This window comes from Drosophila hydei, unplaced genomic scaffold, assembly GCF_003285905.1.
Source record: "Drosophila hydei strain 15085-1641.00,03,60 unplaced genomic scaffold, DhydRS2 tig00000063-arrow-pilon, whole genome shotgun sequence".
Lineage (NCBI taxonomy): Eukaryota > Metazoa > Arthropoda > Insecta > Diptera > Drosophilidae > Drosophila > Drosophila hydei.
The window spans coordinates 240,983-258,665 of NW_022045657.1; the positions used below are offsets into that span (position 1 = coordinate 240,983).

Below are 17,683 nucleotides of genomic sequence, written 5' to 3' on the forward strand. Positions count from 1 at the left end.
TGGCTGTTTGGAAAGTCGTAGATGGTGGACGAAGGGGCTAAGATAGGGGACCCTGGCTCATAATGACAATGACGATGACGACAGAGGCACGAGCAGATTATGTGGAAAGGCAATGCCAAAGCACTTGACAAAATTATGTTAAGTGACTATGACAAGACAAACACACACACACACGCATACACTGAAAGATATATATGTGTAGATATAGACAATACATGCATAGGCACATATATATCGCATACTTGCTCAAGAACAGTCTGTATTAAAGAGTTTTCCTTGTCCTCACAGGGCTTTCACTTTTTTTTGCTAGCGTGCAAAGGTTTTTTTAGCGACTCAACCACAGTCTCAATAGCACACACACATCTGCATCTACAGCTTGTATCCAGCATCCTGCGCCTGTTCGTTGGTGAATAAGGTTTTTTTCTTTGCTCTGTTCGCCTGGCAACGTTTTAAATTCAAATCGCTCGTTGCCAAACGTCAGTTGTCAGCGACACATCGAACAGCGAAGACGTTCAAGTCGGAATAAATATAAAACTTAAATACAATATATATATTTAAATATAAATATATATAAATATATATGATCAAAAATTACTGTGCTGAAAATTACAAAAATAAATATATATATAAAATTTACAATTAAATAAAGTAACTTTTAAAGTCTATAAATAAAATTTAAAATCTCCTTAATGATCTGCAAAATGTCTGCAACTGCGTCGAGCTGATGTTATATAATCATTGTGAAGATTAAAGAATCTGTGCTACGCCTCCATTTGCTATAACTGCTTCAGTTTTAAGCCACCCAAAAAGTAATTAACATAAATAATATATTCGAGAAATTAAAGTTATATAATTCCATTAAAACCATAAGGAACCTTATCAAATTAAAGGAATATGGCTTAAATAAATTTAAGATATTTAAATATTTATATATAAACTGAGTCAGCTAAATCTTAATAAATCAATCAAGATATATTTGGTAAAGATTTTTTTAATATTTCTTGATTGCGAGTCAAATTTTGCTTGGTTTTATTTATTTATAAATAATTCTTCTAAAAAATATTTAAGAAGGAAAATAAATACTTTTTATTGCATTAATTAAAGCCATTAAAAGCCACTAATTTGTTTATGATCAACTTTTTAAGCTTTAACTAAATTATTAAATTATTAATCGGACAAATATAGAAACAAATATATATATATCAAAGTATATACAACAAAATTTAACACGACATTTTTTGAGTCAAGGTTGTTCGCATAGCTCTAGCTGTATAGTATTTTCTTGTCATTTGAGATTCGAACTAGTTGAGAATTTCAGAACGGAAGGTGGGCTTAAGAATGCAAAGTGGATAATTGAACATACAAAATTCCCAAGATGAAACTCAATAGAAAATTATTAAGCTATTAGTAAATTTTGTATTAAAATATGCTCACATCTATTCCACAACTTCAAACTGCTGATCTTTGTTAACGCGATGCTTGATTTAATTAAGCCGTGGAATTAATTAAGCATGTTGGCCTAGTTACGCATGAGGAATACGAACTTTCAGTTACCCAGCCCGTCGCCCATGACATCTAGTAGTCTAGGGCACTAGCTACCCCACATTTATCGTTTACCACGTGAATTGTCCTTGTCTAATGCGTCCGTTGCATTTGCTGCCTTCAAGCCATAGCCGTAGTCGTAGCTGTAGCCGTGTCGCGTTCAATGGGGCACATTCCGTGCGGCATCGGCAGCGCACAAAAGGCGCATGGGCCCCTTATGGAGTGCCCCTCCTCAGCACCGTCCTGTCCTCTGGCCCAGAAAACACCCACGCGCCCGCCTCGAGTGGCTTTAATTGTGAATTAAGTCGGTATTGTGGTCTATACGTGTAGACAGAGCAAGACAGAGACACAGCGAGCGAGATGCACAGGTAGTTAGGCTGGCAATGCCGAGGCTATTGTGCAGGAAGTGCGCTAACTGTCCCCGCCATTGTCCTTTAGTTCATATTTTATTTACACCGCTAAGCAGCATAATTGTCGCTATTTTTGAGCCACTCGATGTCTTTTCAATGACATTGACACCGTTCGAGAGTTTTGCTTTGATCCCCAGCAAAGGTTGTGTCACGGCCATCAATCGATCTAAGGCTAGCTGTTTAAGCACTCAAGACAATATTTCACTCGTTGCAGAAGGAACCCATCTGTAGACATGGTAGCTCAAATAATACTGCTCGTCATATGCTGCATATGCTTGAAACACTTTGCCAAGGGTGAATTTCAGTGAGTATGACAGCGTTGCTTGGAAGCCCTAGCTTAACTTTAAAAACCCTCTAGACAAAGTCTGGCTATAACCGACATCTTGCCGGAGGACATCAAGCGCTACGATAAAATGCGTCCGCCCAAGAAGGAGGGACAGCCCACCATAGTTTACTTTCATGTAACGGTCATGGGACTGGACTCCATCGACGAGAACTCCATGACCTATGTGGCGGATGTGTTCTTCGCCCAAACCTGGAAAGATCATCGCTTACGGCTGCCCGAGAACATGACGCAAGAGTATCGCCTGCTCGAGGTGGATTGGCTGAAGAATATGTGGCGACCGGACTCCTTCTTTAAGAATGCCAAATCGGTTACATTCCAAACAATGACCATACCCAATCACTACATGTGGCTCTACAAGGACAAGACGATCCTCTACATGGTAAAGCTAACGCTTAAGCTGTCCTGCATCATGAACTTTGCCATCTATCCTCATGACACACAGGAGTGCAAGCTGCAAATGGAGAGCTGTGAGTTGTAATATTACGTATTACTTATACATAATATAAGTTGGGTTATACTCCATTTTCATGGAAGAATTTGACTTTATCGTCAATAGAAGACTCTGTTTACAATTTTTAAAAAACATGAATTTTGGCTCTTTATGAAAATACTTAAAATAATTAGTTGGATTTGATGAATGATTTTGTTTAAAAATGACTTTTCTTGAAGTACGTTCATAGCGAAGTTCGTAGGTAAATTTAGTTCTTGGTAAAATTCAACAATTCAATACGATTAAATAAAGAACTTATATCTTTTATAAATTTTTGATACACAAATGTTCCTATATAGTGAAATTCGTAAAGAAATTAATTTCTTCGTAAAATTAAAAACTTTTTGACAAGAAGTAAATGTGATCAAGTTGGAGCCTTCCCTCCCAAATTTAGTTTTCTTTGATTTGATGAATGATTTTGTTTAAAAATGATTTTCCTTGAAGTACGTTCATAGCGAAGTTCGTAGGTAAATTTAGTTCTTGGTAAAATTCAACAATTCAATACGATTAAATAAAGAACTTATATCTTTTATAAATTTTTGATACACAAATGTTCCTATATAGTGAAATTCGTAAAGAAATTAATTTCTTCGTAAAATTAAAAACTTTTTGACAAGAAGTAAATGTGATCAAGTTGGAGCCTTCCCTCCCAAATTTAGTTTTCTTTAAATATTGTTTTCAAATACCCTTTACCTTTTAGTTTACCTTTACTTTTTATCTTTCCCTTTCACTTTTTCAAAGAATATACTTGAGCCTGATCCAAGCCAAAAGATAATTGTAAATAGTTTTCAACTCAATTGCTTAGTACCCATTGTGGTTTCTTTAGTATCTCACACAACAGATGATTTGATCTTCCAATGGGATCCCACCACGCCGTTAGTGGTGGACGAGAACATCGAGTTGCCGCAGGTGGCGCTGATACGTAACGAGACTGCCGACTGCACTCAGGTCTATTCGACAGGAAACTTCACCTGCCTGGAGGTGGTCTTCACGCTGAAGCGTCGCTTGGTCTATTATGTCTTTAATACCTATATACCCACCTGCATGATTGTGATCATGTCGTGGGTGTCCTTCTGGATCAAGCCTGAGGCAGCGCCCGCTCGAGTCACGCTGGGCGTGACCTCTCTGCTCACGCTCTCCACGCAGCATGCGAAGTCGCAGTCATCTTTGCCACCCGTCTCCTATTTGAAGGCTGTGGACGCCTTCATGTCCGTCTGCACAGTATTCGTGTTTATGGCCCTCATGGAGTATTGCCTGATAAACATTGTGCTCAGCGATACGCCCATACCTAAGCCGATGGCATATCCGCCCAAGCCCGTGGCGGGCGAGCCGGGCAAAAAAGAGGCGGAAGGGGGACCAGCAGCTGGCAGCAATGCCGCTTCGAATAAAAAGTCCACGATGCTGCCCCTGGCGGATGAGAAAATTGAAAAGATTGAGAAGATTTTCGACGAGATGACCAAAAATAAACGCGTAAGTTAAAGTTGGTTTAGAGCCGCTCTATTTTATATGCTAAGCTGTTAGCTGTCAGCATAAGTAGGATATGAGAAACATATTGGGGGTTTTATTCTATACTCTTCGAACGTTGCTCTTGCAGATTGTGACCACAACACGGCGTGTGGTACGTCCTCCCTTAGACGCCGATGGCCCTTGGATACCGCGTCAGGAGTCGCATATAATATTGACACCGACTATACGGCCACCGCCACCGCCGCCGCCAGCACCGGAACCAGAGTTGCCAAAGCCGAAGCTAACGCCCGCGCAGGAGCGCCTAAAGCGCGCCATCTACATCGATCGATCATCGCGTGTGCTCTTCCCGGCACTCTTTGCCAGTCTCAATTGCATCTATTGGATTGTGTTTTACGAGTATCTCTAAGATGCTAACTACTATATCTACTGTAAATATGATATGATCCCACAAGCTAAAGCTCTTCCTCTCCCTCTCTCCGCGCGAGTCGTACAACTTTATTAAATGTTAATTGTTCACAAAATATATAAATATTTAAATATGTATGAAAAGTCTTAAGCATAGACACAAAAGCTTTAAGTCAACGAATTTTAAACTGAAAGAGCATAAGAATTATTGTAGCAAATCGTTGCTAATACTCTACAAAATATCTCTATATACATATATATCTATATATATATGTATATAAATATATATATATATGATAAGCATATGAATTCAATTCCTAAATGCTTAAGGTTAACACATTTCAATGGCATTGTAGTTGTAGCCTAATTCTTAATGCTAATTTAATATCTTACAAACTGCTTTTAATTGTAAATAAAATGAATTTAGTTAATAAATATATCATACAAATAATATGGAAAGGGAAGTATTATCGACAGCATTATTCAGAGTAAAATAGATAGAGATAATGTGATATGTCGACAACATATTTTAAATATATTGTTTAAATAATAGCTCAGAGTGAAAGTTCAAGCGAATCAAGCGAATCAAACGAATCTTAAAGAAAGCTCGCCGCGTAAGCTTTCCGAAAGCTTATGTGTGTGGCGCATGCAAAAGCTTACACACGTTTTATTCACTCCTAAAAAGCGCTGTCGTGCTTTATGCTAAAAGCGACCTCAAACGCGCGCAAATCAAAGGAGAATCTATTGAGGCAACTCGGACTACTTGAATCTAGTTATATTTGCTTGCCTCTGTTTCCATAGACTCACATAAACTTATTAAGTTATTGTCACATTTTCTCAGCCATTAAGCCAGACGCTTGCTTTTATTAGCTGTTTTCTTTTCATGTAGTTGCTACAACGTTTTTGTTACATGCTGCCATTATAGTTTTATGGCCTTTGTTGCTTTTGCCCTGAAAGGTGTCAACAGCTGGCGAACAATAGTGTAAAAATAATAATAAAAAAAATGTTTTCTAACTTTTGCAGTTGGCGCACAGCTTGGGGCACAGAATGAGTATGAATACCAAATTAATTATGTTGGTCACACGCTCCATACTTTTGGTTTTCACGGTCGTTAATGACGCGGCAGCAGTACACATACTCCTTCGCACAAGATGACACAGATGGGCTTGAGAAATGTATATAGCCGGAGGCCGAGTGTTACTATGTCAGAGCTTTCGGTCTGGTCAGTCTCTAACTTTCAAAGAATTGAATGCAATTAGGACGTTTGTGTCCTAAGTCTTTTGTGTTGGTTGATCTACATTTCTTTTCAGACATTGCTGCTTATACACTTTTATGAGACGTTATATTTTGGAGTACGTTAAGAGATAAGCTCTTGCTTTGGTCTATACTGGGTCTCGTTTTGTATGTGTGGCTTGATATTAAATATTAATATTGAAAGCTAGTAACTCATACCAATTCCATAATTAGGGCATAAAAAGTGCTTATCAATCATTGTGCTTCTTTTACAACTTTTGAAGATAGACATGTCAAGGATTTCACTTTAAAAAAACCGAAACAGCAAATCATTTGGGTTTTTCACTGCTCCACCGAACTGTATTGAACAAGAGCTAAACAAAAAACTCTAGTATTTCGACCTTTTTTAATTTGTTTGACAGAAAAACGTAGCTGCATAATCGATTCGCATTTTAAGTAGGCCAAAAACGGTTGCCGGGGGAAACCAACTAGCAAAATGCGTGAATCATCCGAAACAACATTGAACGCGCACTCTCAATAGTCGATGGCCAGACACTAATTTCCAGCAACTACAACAAATATAACAGAAAGAAAAAAAAAACAAAAAACAGCGAAGGTTGCGCAAAAAATTGTTTTTGACTAAATATGTTGGGTATTACCTGAAGTGCGCTAATGCTGGAGGCGGGTTCATTGGGGTTTGCTTTGAAGGTGCACAGAATGAGGTGGGGTGACAGCAGCTGCAGGTATTTGTTTATTTTTTCCGTTTTGTTTTCGGCTTTTTTTTTTGTTAAGCCTCAGTTAATTACAGAATTTAAAGCACAGCATGCTCGCCGAAGCGATCCATCAATGCAATGCGCGCCGACACCGAAAGAAAGTAAAAACCCAGTACATTGCGGCATTACCTTCGTGGTCTTACTCCGCACTCTATGCATAAAAGCAAAACGAAAGAGGCGAGAGAGGCCAGTACCCGGGTCTCGCTGTCCCGCTGCCCCGCGGCCTCTCCAACGACAAAGCCAAAGCTAAAGCTGTCTGCGAGCGCGACTTGAGGCGCTTTTATTGTGTTGCCTGCCGTAGAAGCTGCTGTTGTTGCTGCTGCTGTGGCTGTTGTATCGTTTTGTCTTTTGCAGTTTCAGTTTCAGTTTCAGTCGAACGCGGGCAGCAACGGCACACGGAAGCAGCCGCGGTGCAGGCGCAACAACTCTAGCTAAATCAAATCAATTGTAATAAATAAAAAGCCAAAAATTCAACTGAATTTAAGTGAAAAAATCAGCGAAAAGTTGTGTGTGCTTTTCGAAGTGAAATTCATTTATGCAATTCGCAAAATAAACAAACGAAATAAGTAACAACAAAAATTACAAAATTCAAGCAATAACACGAGACAATTAACAGCTCATAAGCAGCAAGCGGCTAATAATAATAATAAAAGCGCGCAAATTTCTTAACAAAAAATATATATATAAATATTTATATATAGAAAAAGTCATTTTAACACCGCGCTTAACACTTTCATTTTCAGTGGAGCGAGCGTAGTTTCGTTAAGTGCGTCAACGGTGGCGGTTTCGTTAAGTCGTGTTAAATAACGATACAAATCCAACGAAATTCCAAAATAAACTCAAATATTATTGCAAATGAAATAAAAGCTAAGTCGAAACTCTTGTTTACTCCACGAAACCAAAATGCATTTGAGTGCATATCTGTTGTGCCTAGGTGGGTATACGAAAGCGCAGCGCAATACTATTTTCCTTCACACATATATATTTTGTAATATTTAATGAACGTGCGTGAGTGTTATTTTATGTGCTTGTTGCCCCAAATCAAAAATATAACACAAATGTTTATTTGTGCAGCCCAAAAACAAAAGACTTAGGCAACGAACTTGAATGTGGAACGGATGCCAAGCGGCCAGCGAATTGAATTGAGTTCAGATCCATTAAAAAAATCGGCAGTGCGGCTCAGACCTATTTCAACAGCCAAAAGAGATCGAAATTGATAGTTAGCTTTATGCATCTCTCGCAAAGCTTCATGGGGTGTATTGTAAAAGTGAAACCCTAAACTCAAGTTCAAGTCGATCGCTTTGTTGTCGCTCGTTTTATGTTATTTCATTTTTTGTTGTCTTCAAATTAATGAGCCAGGAAAAACGACATAATGCGCATTTTACAGCAAGACATGACACGACAACAACAACAAAACGTGACTAAGTCTGTAACTTTCTTTGGCAAAATCTTCCGCCAAGTGACGTCACAAAAACGAGTTGCCCAAATGCAAATTGCACACATACACACACAGGTGTCCAAGGCCAATCAAATTGACTCAGCTACTGCATAAAAAAGTCGTGGTTACAAATTAACATTTGCCAGATACAGAAAGTGAGTGACAGAGATAGTCGGAGAGGGAGAGAAAGAAAGAGATAGCGAGAAACGATTTGTGCATTGCCTGGCAGTTAGTGCCTTTTCGGTATTACCGCAACAACCGCTCGGCCTACCCAAACATATTATGCAACTACTTACATTTTTATAAAGACAAAAAGCAGAAGAAGCTAAAAAATAGTAAAAAGTTGCTGTCATCGCTCGCTGCACAAAGCCAAACTCCAGCAATTCGGGTTTCTTGTCTACAATTTAATGTTATATTTATCTGTCGCTTCGGAAGTTATTGCAGCTGCTTTTTAATTTTTTTTTCGTGTTCGTGTTCGTTGTGTCTTTTTTATTGTCGCATCGCGCTGTGGCCGTTGCTCAATTGCAAATTTTTCCCCGCTACGCTAACTATTTTCAGTTTCCCCAGCCGGTTAGCCGGGATTTTCACTTTCATTGGCATTGAAGAAAAATAATAATAGAAACAGCTGCTTGATTGTTGCTTGGATTTTTCCTTACATTTTGCCATTTGATTTGGTTAAGCTGAGCAGAGGTTTTTATTTTGCTTAAAAGAATATGAATGCACCTATATATATAAAGAAATTTAATATATAAATTTCTTATTCAGCTGATTTCTTACCTTAAAAAATGACTGAAATTTATTTCTTCATTTATTTTTGGCATAAAAAATCCGTTTATAGCTTTGTCTGATTAGATGCAATATATATTATATATTAAGGCAATTTAAATATCTTATTGTTGATTTTATATAATTTTTACTTTGTCACATATTCTTCAAAAAAATATTTATTTGTTTTAATTATTTAATTTTTCACATATATTTTTTGCAAAAATATTTATTTATATATTTAATTATTAATTAACATGCTTAAATAAAATTAAAATAAAAATCAAAAATTCTTAAACAATGTTCAGTCTAGTGAATAAAAAAACTTGACATGCTCTGAATATTCATTGTAAGAAAAACCCCAAGTGGAGCACACAAAGTGCTCAAGTACTTTAAGTATTTTTTTGTATTAACAAAAGTTCGATTGTGTCTGGGGGCATTCACTTTTCAGCAGAAATTATTTCTATATGCGGGCCAAAAAGCCTTTTCGTATAATTGGCCAATTTTTTTTTTTTTTGACTCAGCCAGAAAATTAAAAAAATAAATAAAACAAAATCGACTACAAAAAACATTTTGGCATTGGTATGAGCAATTTTATTCCCAAGTGAAAGTGACAAAGTTGCAGTGCACACCTCGAAAAATGTTAATGAGAGGCGCACAACAAAAAATAAATAAAAAAAAAAAATACAAAAACAATTTTGAGCCAAACTATAACAGCCCAATGTGTTTCGCCAGATCCCAGAGATTAACCTCGAGTTGGAGAAATCTTTCAGCGACCTTGAGCTGCGGCTTCAGCACATATGCAAAATGAGCTACTTAAGAGGAACCCTTGGGAGCTCTGCCCAAAGAAATAAGCAAATTGCAAGTCATTTGGCGGGCGCGTAACCAATGCGAACTGCGATTATGTCACAGACAACTAAATAAACATTAAACGCTTCAGTTGAAGAGCTACATGCGGATATGCATGGCCAGCACAGCGAGCAGGGCCGGACAGGCATGGTTAACGGTTATACGACTATACAGCGAGCGAGAGACACAAGCGGCATACTTTCTCATTTTTTGCAGCACTTCAGATGCGTAATGCCAATTTGAGACATTACCCAACTTGAAAGAGCTTTTGCATAAGTTTTCAGTATGGATTGTGCCTTAGGTCAGTTAGTCAGAAAGTGTTTGAAAGCATTTCATATCGAACATCTGCGGATCAGAGTCTTATCGTGAGTTTATCTGAGGTCTGAAAGTTGTTGTGTTGATTGATTGATTGAATATCAAAGATAAATACCAGAAATCTGGCAGAATGAGCGGAAAGAATTTATATATTACTTTATAACAACTGAGTATTTTATTTATTATGAAAGATCACCATTTATAGTTTGATTGATTGACGACGCCCTCAAATTGAAAATGTAGAAATGAACAACTTAAAAGGAAAAAAATATTTTTAATATGTATAAATATTTAGTGACTGAGTTCAAGTCTAATTCGACTATTGTGAACTTAATTAATATATTTTCTGATGCTATGCTTACAGCGCTTGGAACTGGCATCTGGGCGCAGGCACAAGTTCCCGCCGAGGACGATGAGCAGCCGCAGCACTTGACAAACGATGGTAAGTGATTTACTGTGCAATTTGGTTACCACGGACATTCATAACTTTAACCATTAAGGCAGCGTCTTTCTTTCAGCCGCATCTGCACGACAAGCGGCTGGGCCGCCAGCTGGCCGAGGACTTGGAGTACAGTTCCTATTCAGCTAGCAGCGGCAGTAGCAGCAGCAATGCCAGTGAGAATGACGACGATGATATCGAGGGCTCGAGTGAATACTATGACAGCGATGAGGAGCAAAGTGCGGCCAGCAACGGCGACAGCAGCAATGAGTCTCTGCCACGTTTGCTTTCCCCGTCCACCTTTCACCGCATCTCCGAGACGCTGGGCGCGCTCAATCACGTTGGCCACATACTCGTGGATATGACGCGCGGTAGCCAGGAGAGCAAAGCGGAGAACGGCAGTAGCAACAACAATGATGAAGACAGCAGCACCACCACCACTGCCACCACCACTAGCCTCAGCATCAGCACCAGCACCAGTTCTACGGAACTGAGTGATTCCACAACTGCATTATCCCTAGGCAAAGCTGAGTCCATGCCTGGCATCTCCGGTAAGATTTTGGACACATCAAGCACTACGCTCTCCGCCAACAGTTTGCTGCCAGCGGGCAAGCCAGCCAATTTGAGCGCCATACAAGTCGCCACGAAGCGCATTGGACAGGCGGAGCAACCTCCAGCGAAGCCCATGTTTGTGGAGAACAAGGAGGCGAAGCAGCAGCAGAAGAAGAAGCGCAAGAAGAACAAAAACAAGCAGAAGCTGAAGAAGCCCAACGAGGAGCCGAACCAGGCTACACCACAATCACAACAGAAGATCAAAATACCCACAACGCCGCGCACCACCACCACTATCTCGAGCGCGAGCTCAAGCAGCTACAGCAGCAGCACGCTACGTCCTCTAGATCAACTGGCTTTGGCCAGTGAGGATGCGGGCACTGCGAAGGATGTGGAGAACTATTGCAAGACGCCCAGCGGTAGGCCGGGCCGCTGCGAGGATCTGAGCAGCTGTCCCGCTCTGCTCCTCAATTTGAGCAGCCTGCGGGAGTCGCTCTGTTTCAAGAGCCTCTTTGTACCGGGCGTTTGTTGTCCCGTATCTGCAACTGCCGCAGCGAGCTCCACAGTGCTGACGACGCAGCGTCCCCTGAAGCTGACTACCAGAGCGCCCGCAAGCACCACCACATTGGCGCCCACCAAGCGCACCACTCTGCGCACCACACTGCGACCCACGGCACGACCCACCTCAGGTCTAGTTCTCATTCCTCAAAAGAAACCACCGACAACCACGACCAGCACCACTACAGAGCCGCCTCTGGAGCCAGAGGATCTGGACGAGATAGCCAACAACATCGTGGATCCGGATGAGTGCGGCCAGCAGGAGTACTCGACGGGTCGCATTGTAGGTGGCGTGGAAGCGCCCAATGGACAGTGGCCCTGGATGGCCGCCATCTTCTTGCACGGTCCCAAGCGCACGGAGTTCTGGTGCGGAGGCTCGCTCATTGGCTCCAAATATATTTTGACTGCGGCACATTGTACCAGGGACTCCAGACAAAAGCCGTAAGTGATCGTTTCAGAAGATCTTTGGGGCTTGATTTAAAGGATCATTAAGCTTTGCGCTTTTAGTATTATATGATGTAGCTTTTGACTACTGGGAGATAGGGCTTCAAAAGCACATACAGGATTTCCACTTGTAAAAGCTTTTTAGTTCTAGCGCATTGAGCTTTGAAAGCGCATTCTCAAGTCGAAAACAAATTTAAATTAGAAAAGATGACATCAATGAGTTGAGTTGCCAATGCATTAAGATAACCTTTCATGCCAAATCGATTGACCTTTCTTTTTATCTTTCAGATTTGCAGCACGTCAGTTTACCGTACGCTTAGGCGACATCGATCTGTCCACAGATGCCGAGCCCTCCGATCCGGTGACCTTTGCCGTTAAGGAAGTGCGCACACACGAACGGTAAGTGCCGTCAAGTCTCTTAAGGGGTAGCTCACTTATTGCTTACCTGATTCTTCTCAGTTTCTCTCGCATTGGCTTCTACAATGACATAGCAATACTTGTGCTGGACAAGCCCGTGCGTAAGTCCAAGTATGTGATACCCGTTTGTCTACCGCGAGGCGGTCGCATGCCGCCCAAGGAACGTTTGCCTGGCCGCCGGGCTACCGTCGTGGGCTGGGGCACCACCTACTATGGAGGCAAGGAGTCCACCAGCCAGCGGCAGGCAGAGCTGCCCATCTGGCGGAACGAGGACTGCGATCGCAGCTACTTCCAACCTATCAATGAGAACTTTTTATGTGCTGGCTACTCCGACGGCGGAGTTGATGCGTGTCAAGTAGGCTGCGCCAATGTTTCGAGGAGTTTCCCAAGCTAATAAGTCTAATCTTTTCACAGGGCGACTCTGGCGGTCCACTGATGATGCGTTACGACTCGCACTGGGTGCAACTGGGCGTAGTCTCCTTTGGCAACAAGTGCGGCGAACCTGGCTATCCAGGTGTCTACACACGGGTCACAGAGTATCTGGACTGGATACGCGATCATACGCGGGACTAGGCGGACGCCTTAGTTGTAACTCTAGCTAGGTTTATGTACGCGCTAGTCTCTCTCCCTGTCGCTGTTTATACTATATTTATGAATTTCCTCAACAGGCACAATTCTTATACCACATTACGCGTTGTTGTGTATAGCATTTGTTACTTAAATTATTTAATGTTAAACGACAAAATAAAAAATGAATTTTTTAAAACTTTGCAAAGTCTGTTATCGCGGGAAGAGACCAGAAGGGGAACTTCTGAAAAGTATTCCTATATCGCCTATGTAATATCAAATTTTAGTTTATTTCAAGTATTTCACAAAGTTGTTTATTTGCATCAGGGGACTCGAAGATCATTGTTATTATTTCGTCAAACTCATTCGCAATGTAAATAAACAATACCAGCTGTGACTAATGGTAGCAGTAGGTAGTGGAGGGATGTTTGGAACAAGTTCAATCGCTCCCCGATTTTGTTTTCAGTTCTCCCAAAGTTATCACAGCTGACGGACGCGTCAGCGACTTGTTTCGTGCGTTTGCCGGCAATATGCGCGCGCTTTTCTTGTGAATTCCTCAATGAATTTTGCGAAAATCCATTGATAAGAATATTGGACTCTTGAAATGAGATAAACGGAAAGCAGCAGATACCAAAATTAATTTGTGTATAACGCTGATAAGTCAGGCTGTGTTTTGTTTTTGGTATTGCCGGCAGTGTGTAAGAAAAAGCTTTTACGTTTTGTTTGTAGAAAGCTTTCCGTGCATAAAACGCGTGGTAAGTCAAGAACTCTCAGTTAAAAAAACCCCCTCTAATAAAGCTGATACTGATACAGAGAGCCAGAGAGAGAGAGAGAGAGAGAGAGAGAGAGATAGATAACAGCTATTGGTCTCTTTTTCTCAATCATTATTTTGGTTTGTGTGGGTCAGTAAAGGTCATGAATAATAATAATTATCAAATGCAATAAAAGCCTTTTCCATATTATAAATATTGATAAAACAAACTATTTTTGTTGATTCATTTTCTAAGCTATGTTGCAATAGTAAGCGTAAATCATGAAATGTAAACTTGACTTGCAGCTGCTTTGCCAGAAGCATTTAAACTTTTGTGCTTAATGTTAACATAAAAGCTCTCACACATTAAAGCTTTTTGTTACTGTTAAGTTTCAGTCAAGCTTTTTGAGGCGATTTCCTAGTGAGTTGTGCGCGTTTATGTAGCGGGTCGGACATTTGATTATACCTAAGTATAAGTTATACAAAAAAGTTTTTTAAATTATTACTAATAAGAAAATAATAAGATAGAATACCGATAGTTATTTAGAAAAATTTTTAAATTTTTTACTTAATAAAGTAAAAAGTAGTTTTGTTCCCGCCCGGGTTCGAACCGGGGACCTTGTGCGTGTGAAGCACACGTGATAACCGCTACACTACGGAAACCGATGAACACGATCGAATTAGGGTAGCTCAAGCTTTACAACAGACGTAGTATGATATTATTAATAGTAACTCACAATTTTGTAAAAGAAATACTTTCCAAAAAAATGTAAGTACTATACAATTCAAAATATGCAAAAGTTATATATATTTATATTAGTGTTAAAACTAGAGAGAAAAAAAAATGGTATTGATCTGTTCCCGCCCGGGTTCGAACCGGGGACCTTGTGCGTGTGAAGCACACGTGATAACCGCTACACTACGGAAACAACTTGTGATCCGTTGGCTCAATGCACTTCATGTATTGCCGACACTTTGGCAGCCAAGCAAATAACTGTATCACTGTGGCCATAGCTCAATCTATAGATTGTGTCTCACTGCGGAGTTTGCCAAACTCTTGGCACTCCCACAACTAATTGGCAACTTGCCAGGCAGCCCTACATTCAATTGCTGCTCAATTGGCACCGAGGGCACATGAAGCATTCAAGGCATTCGCTAAAGTTGAGAAATGCCTGAAACATGCACACAGATTACCAAGTCAAGTTACAACAAGTACAAGGTCCCCCTACCAACACCACCCCCAAAACCTGCCCCGTTACTGCACACCTTTAAATAAATTTGCCCATGCTGATCCTTAATTAAAATTCCTATTGTCTGTGCTGGCCTGCATAGATTTGGCTATTCCCCTCGCCAACTTTTCGCCAGCCCCTGGCACACAATTAATATGCAGGCCAAGAACGCTCTCTAACTGCTCGCACTCGTTATAATTACGCATTTAAATTGGCACAAAGGTTCAGCGAAGAGAAGGAGCTGGAGACGAGCACGGAGACAGAGTCCTGGCCAGGGATATGCTAGCAATGGATGTGAATGTTGAGTTAGCTGTTGAATCGCTGTATACCTTAATAACCGAGAGTAGTATAGATTTATACAGTAACCAGGAGACATTGCATTCTGTATGTATAATAAATATGAAGACTTTTTTAATCAAAAAATATAAATGTTGATGAAGTCTTTATCAGTGACTTATTGCGATATCGAATTATAAATCTTAAGTTGAGATTGCAAAATGCGATTATTCTGTCAACATTATATTTTGAAATCAAAAATTATTTTCGTGCATGGAGATTAGCAATGGAATCTTACAGCAAACATGCAAAGGTATTTAATCTTCGGCAATCCAGAGATTACTTGTTGTTGTTGTTGTTGCTGCTGCTCTGGCATGGCCCCATAAATTTGGGTCAATGGGAAAAATGTCAGAATTGAGTAATTACAACATAATTTTCAATTTTGCAGTTTACGTTGTAAATTAATTTGCGGTCGACATTTGCAAAGCGGACCGAGACCACCGCCGTCGCCGCCGTTGCCGCAGCCGCACATTGTTTGGCACGGCTTTTGGACAACGCCTATAAGCAGCCCTGGCTCCTGCCCCTGCCCCCGCCCTTGAGCAGCGCCAGTCGCAGTCGACTCGAGTCTATGCTGATGAAGCACACAATCGTGACTGGGCGCGGCTACTAGGGGGCTCATGCTGGGGTCAGAACAATTATAGCAACAATTAAGGGGCAGCTGGCATAGCTTTGTGTGAGCGAGGGGGTAGGGGATGGCCGAGCGCGTCGTTTGTTGTGCATAATTAATTTGCAGTTAATTTGCACGTTTCTTTGTTTGTTGTAATCACAGCGAGGGTCAGGGAGAGGGTCAAGCCAAAACTGTTTACGATTTTACAGTCGAGCGCGTTTTAATTGAAAAAAAAGACAAGCTAGTGTCAACGACATATGTGAAGCGCTAGAAGCGGGGAATAGCGTGGCAAGGGGCTGTAGTCAACAGCTGGGAGCAAGAATCACGAGTGGGAGTTGGCATGGCGTGGCCTGGCCTGGCCTGGCTTATGTAGGATGCAATAAAAAATTGACCCGAAAATGTGTAACAAATGCTGTGACATATTTTCGCCAAACGACACACACACAGCAAATACCCCGTTAGCCGCTGCCAATGATCCTGAAAAGGAATGAACGGAAAAGCGACTCGCAAAGGGTGTTTCAAATGGGGCGTAGTTTGTAGCTAGGGGGCAGCTTTGAAGTCAAGGGGCTCTAGGGGTGCGTGTGTGAGTGTGTGTGTGTATATAGTGAAAATCGGTTGCGGGCAACATTTGTTTTGGGCTACAGCACAGCAAATGTGCAAAAATGAATATGAGAAAAAAAAAAAGAAAACAAAAATAAAGTCAGGCAAATGGCGAAAATCTGTAACTGTAACTGCAACATGGCATGAACTTAATCTGCTGCCGATTGTCGTTGTTGTTACTGTTGGTGTTGCTGCTGTTGCTGTTGTTGCCAAGGGTTTGTTGCTCAATTTGTGGGCCGTGCATGGCAGCAGCTACTTTTGGTAGCAGCGTGCGCTTGGCCAGAGGGGTGGAGCGGCCGAAGGGATCCAATCCAAACCAAATACCGCCGCATTTTCAATATTGCGGCAACAATTTTCATCGTTGTTTGTATTTGCGAGCTGTGTAATAATGAAAGCAACGATTGGGGCGTGTAACAGCCACGCGCTCACTCTTGCTCCCAGCTCGCCCTTTGTGCATGGGTTTTGCGGATTGCGGATTGTGGGTTACGGTTCACGGGGTGGCTGAGAGGTCAGCTCGCTCTCGCTCTCGCTCTCTCTCCACCCGACTCGAGTCGACTCGGGGTGTTCATTTAATTGAAAACAACGCGGCGGCACTTAAAGTGAAACCGAAAACAGATGGAAACGAAAAACTTACAATAATTGCTTGGAAGGCGCTTTAATCGACTTGGGGCTGCCCAGCTGCAAAGTTGAAATTCGCAAATGCGGGGCGTCCCCAAGCAACAGCAACAACAGCAGCAGCAGCACAAGTTCAACCCGAAACTCAAGTGTGCAGCTAATGAATTCTTTATAGAGCTTCGTATCAAAATTATTGAGCAATTCCCTTAATTAACAGCACATTAAAACAAAGAGAAACTTGAGAACGGGTCGAAAAGTCTTTTTTAAATTTTTTATTGCTTCGTATAATATTACTAAGGAAAAGTTATGTGTACATTTAAATTAGTTATTTGATACATGCAGTATCCACCTGTGCATCGGGCTCACTAAAGGGGTGAAGGCATAAATGAATTGAATTAAAAGTTTTTAAGCTTAAAGTTACTGGTTTATGGGCAGACAGACAGAGACTGGGAGACTTAGCTAGTTGTTCTGATTAATAATATGTATACTTCATGAGAAGTTTTTGAACTCTGCGCCTCGTACGTCCTAAATGCTC

The 17,683-nt window shown here is 41.0% G+C and overlaps 3 protein-coding genes and 2 non-coding genes across 5 annotated transcripts in view; 3 read left to right on the forward strand and 2 right to left on the reverse strand.

The window, feature by feature from the left end:
• Positions 1-717: 717 nt before the first annotated feature.
• On the forward strand, positions 718-4,847 carry LOC111604982 (glycine receptor subunit alpha-4). The gene is made up of 5 exons (XM_023323279.2): positions 718-809; positions 2,167-2,256; positions 2,311-2,765; positions 3,615-4,258; positions 4,383-4,847. Exons 2-5 carry the CDS (start codon positions 2,186-2,188, stop codon positions 4,659-4,661), a joined length of 1,449 nt encoding a protein of 482 aa, XP_023179047.1. The 5' UTR covers positions 718-809; positions 2,167-2,185; the 3' UTR covers positions 4,662-4,847.
• A 2,698-nt stretch (positions 4,848-7,545) lies between these two features.
• LOC111604981 (mucin-5AC) lies at positions 7,546-13,107 on the forward strand. The gene is made up of 6 exons (XM_023323278.2): positions 7,546-7,600; positions 10,398-10,475; positions 10,538-12,023; positions 12,315-12,425; positions 12,486-12,798; positions 12,858-13,107. Exons 1-6 carry the CDS (start codon positions 7,570-7,572, stop codon positions 13,014-13,016), a joined length of 2,178 nt encoding a protein of 725 aa, XP_023179046.2. The 5' UTR covers positions 7,546-7,569; the 3' UTR covers positions 13,017-13,107.
• A 482-nt stretch (positions 13,108-13,589) lies between these two features.
• Positions 13,590-17,683, forward strand: part of LOC111604978 (nicotinamidase) — a 29,329-nt gene continuing 25,235 nt past the window's right edge. Inside the window, exon 1 of the mRNA XM_023323264.2 lies at positions 13,590-13,765. The gene's annotated coding sequence lies outside the window, so the exon portion shown is untranslated. The remainder of the gene's footprint in view (positions 13,766-17,683) is intronic.
• Trnav-cac lies at positions 14,352-14,424 on the reverse strand. Its single transcript has one exon. It is a non-coding gene; the product is annotated as a tRNA-Val (tRNA).
• Positions 14,618-14,690, reverse strand: Trnav-cac. Its single transcript has one exon. It is a non-coding gene; the product is annotated as a tRNA-Val (tRNA).